Genomic DNA, 6,006 nt, shown 5'->3' on the forward strand with positions numbered 1-6,006 from the left:
ATGTATCCGACTGCTGATAAACAGTCTGCTTTAAGAGTGCTTCAGCATGATTTGGGCCATTTTAAGAGCAGCCAGACAATTCAGTGCAAATTATGACAGTTAATTTTATTTATGAATTAGGTCCCTCATCCATTCAATTAAGTGTCATGGGTTTTATGTCTTTACTTTAGGCATAAGCAACAGACTAAATATTCATGTTCCTCCAGCTAAGTTTGTCATGTAGTGATACTGTGTTTCAAATATCTGTGTATGTAAAACTTATTTTTATTATTACTCATTTTATAAATAATATTATAAATAATTGTAATAATAACAACGATAATAGTATGTAAAATACAAATAAAAACTAAAATGATCGAATTAAGTTATATCAGACAGAGCTGATATAGGCCTAACTTAATTCGATCATTTTAGTTTTTATTTGTATTTTGTTTGTAGTATAACGAGAATAAATAAAGTATAAGTAATAAAGAAAAGTAATAATAATAAGAAGAAGAAAGAAAGCAATGAATATGTCTGAAAATGTATTTTAATGACAGTGATAAAATTGAGTGCACGGGCCAAAACACAAGGCGGCTCGTTTGCAGACTTTTATCACATTGCTCTTTAGACGACAAAATATATAAGCTGTTTGTCTTTCTCGCTTCAGTCTCTAAAGACACCTGTTCACTTTTTCCGATTTTTTTTTTTTTTACATTTATACGTGATGATGCGGAATATATCCTAATATTGTTGCCCTAAACTAATAATAATCACTATGAATAGTAATTTAAAAAATCACCATTTAAACAGTAAATAAATATCTTGCTTATGGCACTGCTTATAAAATAAACATTAACAGGCATCTTAACAAGCTGTATTGGACAAACGAATCCACATTTTTTGTTCAAATATATTTGAGCGCATTTTGTTAAAATGAATCGTTCAGTAAACATGTAAGCCGAGCCTAGGTTTCTTAAACTTCCATATTAATGTTTTATTTTTGACGTAAACTTGTATTTAATAATGCATAAACCGTTTGCTAAACAGACCTTAAAGTGAAGCTATGTATTCATTAATTATGTTCCTAAGACATTTATTCAAACTGTTCGATGCCGAGATTGGTAAAAATCGGCTGTTGCGTATAGTTATAAATCGTAATAAATCATGGCGCATTTTGTTAAAATGAATCGTTCAGTAAACATGTAAGCCGAGCCTAGGTTTCTAAAACTTCCATATTAATGTTTTATTTTTGACGTAAACTTGTATTTAATAATGCATAAACCGTTTGCTAAACAGACCTTTAAGTGAAGCTATGTATTCATTAATTATGTTCCTAAGACATTTATTCAAACTGTTCGATGCCGAGATTGGTAAAAATCGGCTGTTGCGTATAGTTATAAATCGTAATAAATCATATTTGTTAAACTTTGACAGCACTAATCTACTTGCTGCTTACCTTCAAACCATTATTTCAAGTTTTCAAAAATTAGAGCTTTTTTTTTTTTCATTTCCCCAAATCATTTAGTGAATTCTCCATAAATCTGTCACTTATATTGTTGTACTGTAATGGTCCTGAAAGTTCCCTTCACTAGAAGCGAAACGCTAGCATTTAAAAAGAAAACACCCGCACTTTTTACTTGGCAGTCATGGCTGGTTTCTAACTCATCTCAAACAAATTGTACGTGCGACGAAAGATCAACGATATGTCTTTGGTGATGTGTTCTCGCCTTGGGCTTCGCGCTTTCCAAAAATGATGCAGAAATAAAAAAGTTGGACCTACCGACACATTCGTTGGCTTCTCTGGCGGTTGCGCGCTGCCAGGGTCGGTCATAGTGAAAAGGTTTGCATCTGTCACACTCTGGTCCGGCTGTATTGTGCTTGCACTCGCACACCAGGTTTCCATCCCTGTCTTTGACGCACCGTGACGCGTGTCCATTACACTTACATCTGCCTCCGACCTGCAGGTCTGACACGGCGTAAAAATAGGAATCTCTGGCCAGCTCCGAGTCATCCTCATTTTCGTCTCCGAAAGTGTGCAGTCGGCTGAAAGTCACCTTAATGTCTGTGGCGGTCACCCAGTCCTGAAGTACGGGTGAATTGTCAAAGTCGTGCGCGGAGGGTCGCCCGTCCAGGGTGCTGAACGCGATCAACCCGCCGGAGAGAGGGTGCATGTCGGTGTGAGAATCTGTGCAGATGGCCTCTTGCTCGTTTTGCTTAGTGATCGTGGCTTTGCTGGGCTTGTTGTACATCTTTCTACACTGGGTCGAGTAGTACTGGAAAGGCACCCAGGACTTTCCGTAGTCCATCGATTTAAAGATAGCCATGGACTCTGGTCGCGGTGTGCAGAACTGCAAACTCACGTAGGTCACCTCGAATTTCTTGCCCAGGGACAATGTTAAAGTGACGTTTTGAGGATACTGGATGTAATTGTCCGACTGCCAGCAGGTGAGGTTGTGAGGATTGTTCAGGTCGGTTAGGTAAGCAGGTGGGTGATATTTCTTTGGGTCCGACGCGTCGCACGTGTGGCAGTTTCTGTGCCTTTCATCCCCTTTCTCAGTCACTACACAGTACCGACTCGGTGTTTTGCCGCAGGTGCTGGACGCGCGCACTTCCTTCCCGAACGCCGCGTTGACGAAATCGGGGATGCATCTTCTGGGCTGACCGTTCTCGTCGTAGCACGGATCCGGTGGAGAGGTCTGAGCGGCGAACATGCTCATGCCGTATCCGCCGACAGTCCCTTTGACCACACAGTAGAGAGTCACCAAAGTGACCAAAGCATCCGAGACCCTCAACATCATCATGCGCCTTCCTTATTCTCTCCTGTGTGCTGAAACACAGCCGTGTCCTAATGAGAAGATGCTTTCACTGTTTGCAGATGGAAAATCAGTTGACAGTCTGAGCGTGATCAATCCACAGCCGATATGACACCGCGATCAAACCGGTGCCAAATAACGAACTAATGCGAATCTAAATCTGACTCCAGCATATGGGCAAACTCCCGGATCTAAACCACTACGGAAGATCCCACAATATTTACGCTTTCGTAATTAAAGAAAATCGCAATTGGAGAAATCTCCACACAGGTCACTGTACCTCCGTCAAACAGTTCAGCAAAAGCAGAAAAGTCACAAAACAATCTCAGTTCGTGTTGGCTCTCTTTTCCAATGAGTATTGGACACGCGCTTTCACTTGTCTGGTTCTTGAATCTCTGCGCATGTAGAGGATATAAGAAGATCCCGTTAGTTTGAGCTCTAGTGAGATAGGAGACACTCACGTTGCCTCTCTCTCTCTCTCTCTGTATCTGCTCTATGGAGAAAGAGCCGGACGCGTCTTTACGCAGGGCTTTGAGCTCATTCATCTCCAGCAGTGACACTCGAGAGAACAACGACATCCACTGGTAGATTATCAATAAAACCAGCAGACGGGGATTGAACAGAATATAGGCTAATAGAAGCGCAATTTGAAAATTAGTCAAACATAGGCCTATTCAGTATGCTATCTTCGCTCTGCAGGCTAATTGTCGCGTAGTCAATTCATTTATAAAATAAAGGGTAGAGAGACTTAAAAAAATAGACTTAAAAAAATAGCCTAATGCTATTTTAGCAACAACATAGGCTAAATCGAGTACAACAATAGGCAAATAATGCTGATTTCAGCAAGACAATGTCAATGTATAATTTTTTTATAGGCCTATTTGGTCATTGTGTTTTGGAAAATTCACTTTTTTTTTATTAATGAGTTATTTGCGGTTGGTACCTCATTATTTTATCTATAGCCATCCAAAGTTAACACTTTTTAGATCGGATGTGGAATTTATGAAATGTTTTCTCTCTCTCAATGCATTAATTTAAATCTAAACGTGAACATAGCCTACCATAAACTTGTATTGTTTTTATTTTTTTTATAATTACTACAGACTAACCCATACCTTGACCCAAGGTCTTTTGCATATTTAGGCCCAATGTATTTATGAATATAAATAAATATTATTAATAATCATAAATACTACATATTAATAGAATGGTGACACCACAAAGGGACGTTTGAATAAATTTAGCCAACTTCTGGGTTCAATTTTGTCTTAAAGTGTAGCTCAGTAAAGTATTGTTATTAGTTCCTACAAAAACACTGGTTTTACAGAGCATGCATGTTATATCATATATTTATCAAATGTAGGCTGTCTATTGTTTAAATCATTAAAGGCTCTATAAATATAAAAGTTTTTTAGGCCTATATTTTTTATTTACAAATAAAACGAATTTCGTCAAAGATATGCAAATAGGCTACACTCTCTCAGAAAGCAATGACAATAATAACAATAATAACAATAGTCGATATGTATCTGATATAGCCTACTCATCTAGACTGGCTAGTTTTTCAGTGGAAAGCACGAACGGTCTTACGTTGTTAGAGTAACCTAAAAAAAGAAAAGAAAAGAAAGAACGATAGCCTACTTTTGGCGCCAGATAACTCATGCTCTGACAAAATTGTATTCTGCGTGGTTACTTTGTTATTTATAATAGGACGTGCCTTTGATTGAAATAGAACTGCTAAGTAGACTATGCAGTTTACTCTTTTCATAATGACTAGTTAGGCTCCTCCGAGCCACTTCCAGTAATTCTCACCCTGAGTGAGGATAAAGAGGGTTTATTATTATTATTTTTATTATTATTTTTTATTATTATTATTATTATTTTTCTCACCTATAACAACGACACATTAAATGCTACAACTGGGCCTCCAAACGTTTTAGGAATAACAATGTTCAGCTCTAGGCCTACCAAATGATAAATTAATTAATCAAACGGCCATTCAAATTCACTGGTTGTCTGGCCTACGTTAGCGACTTACAGTAAGTAAAGCATCGCGTGTGTTTATATGGGTGATTCGAGAGAGATCAACTGAACAAGGTGCTGAAAGACGCATGCGCAAATAGCATGAGTGTCAGAATGCGTTTCAGCTGAACTCTGAATATTAGATTATCTATGTAAATGTAAATACATGTAAATAAAACCAAGGTCATATTTTCAAAGAGATTATTTATTTAAGAGCGGACTAACGTGCTGAACTGAACATGTGTAACATTCTTAAGTGATTTTATGTAGGATACATATAGGAGCAGATTATTTATTTTGTTTACAAACGAATACAGACTTTTCTGTATTTGTGGCTTCCATTTGAGGAAGTCCAAGCTCAAAAATGCATATTCAACTCGTGTTACTGGTTTTGATAGTTTACCGGTAAGTTTGAACATGTTACCCTCTTTCCCTCATTGTTTAATATTACTCCTACAACACTAATCTACTGCAACCTATACACCTACTTGCTATGTCGGATCGTTTGCTGTTCTGCAACGCGGTTGAACCACTAGATGGCAGTATTTCATTTCCACTAAGCCAAGCTCATCCAAAGCATGTCGCCTATTTAGCTAAAACACCTGTCATATATATATATATTTTGCTATTGTGGATTTACCATTACATATTGTAGGCCTACGCTTCCTGCCCCGCGCTGTCCTGATTCCTCTGACTGGAAGCGTTTGCAGATAAGTTCCTTCTTTAGAGCAGTCACAAACCGAAAAGTCACCAAAAGAGTGACAGACAGAGAGAGGCACTCTTATGGTACAAAATGCAAATGTTGACCTCTGGGGAAGTTAAGAGTTGATCTTATGCTGAGTATAGAGGCTGAGTCTGCAGTTAGACTAGAGAGAAGTCTGATAAAAACACATGTTATTTAATTATTTGAATATCTTAAAACAATATCAAACAACACAATAAATGGTGTGTACCTAACAAGTGTACCTTAGTTAAATTATTTCAACTTTAAAAAAGTTATAAAAAAAACAATACCAAATATTTTGTTTTTAATAATGGAATCGTGGTTCTCTTATGTTTGAGATATAGCAACATTATTGTTCAGTAAATGGCAAAAAGCTGTTATTTTTAAGAACAGCTTGCCATTCATGGCAGTTTGCCATCCATAGCATCAATAAAACTAAGACGTCAGTCAGAGAACAAAGCCTGC

At 37.6% G+C, this 6,006-nt stretch overlaps 1 protein-coding gene across 2 annotated transcripts in view; it reads right to left on the reverse strand.

Annotated features, from left to right (window-relative positions):
* The window catches only part of LOC107555375 (netrin-1), a 59,702-nt gene extending 56,496 nt beyond the window's left edge, over nt 1-3,206 (reverse strand). For both annotated transcript variants that reach the window (XM_016238138.1, XM_016238137.1), the window contains exon 1: nt 1,763-3,206. In XM_016238138.1, coding sequence (XP_016093624.1) covers nt 1,763-2,783 — 1,021 coding nt within the window. In that variant the 5' untranslated portion in view covers nt 2,784-3,206. The remainder of the gene's footprint in view (nt 1-1,762) is intronic.
* Nucleotides 3,207-6,006: the final 2,800 nt, after the last annotated feature.

The sequence above is a fragment of the Sinocyclocheilus grahami genome, unplaced genomic scaffold, assembly GCF_001515645.1.
Source record: "Sinocyclocheilus grahami isolate Dianchi unplaced genomic scaffold, SAMN03320097.WGS_v1.1 scaffold533.1, whole genome shotgun sequence".
NCBI classification, from domain to species: Eukaryota; Metazoa; Chordata; class Actinopteri; order Cypriniformes; family Cyprinidae; genus Sinocyclocheilus; species Sinocyclocheilus grahami.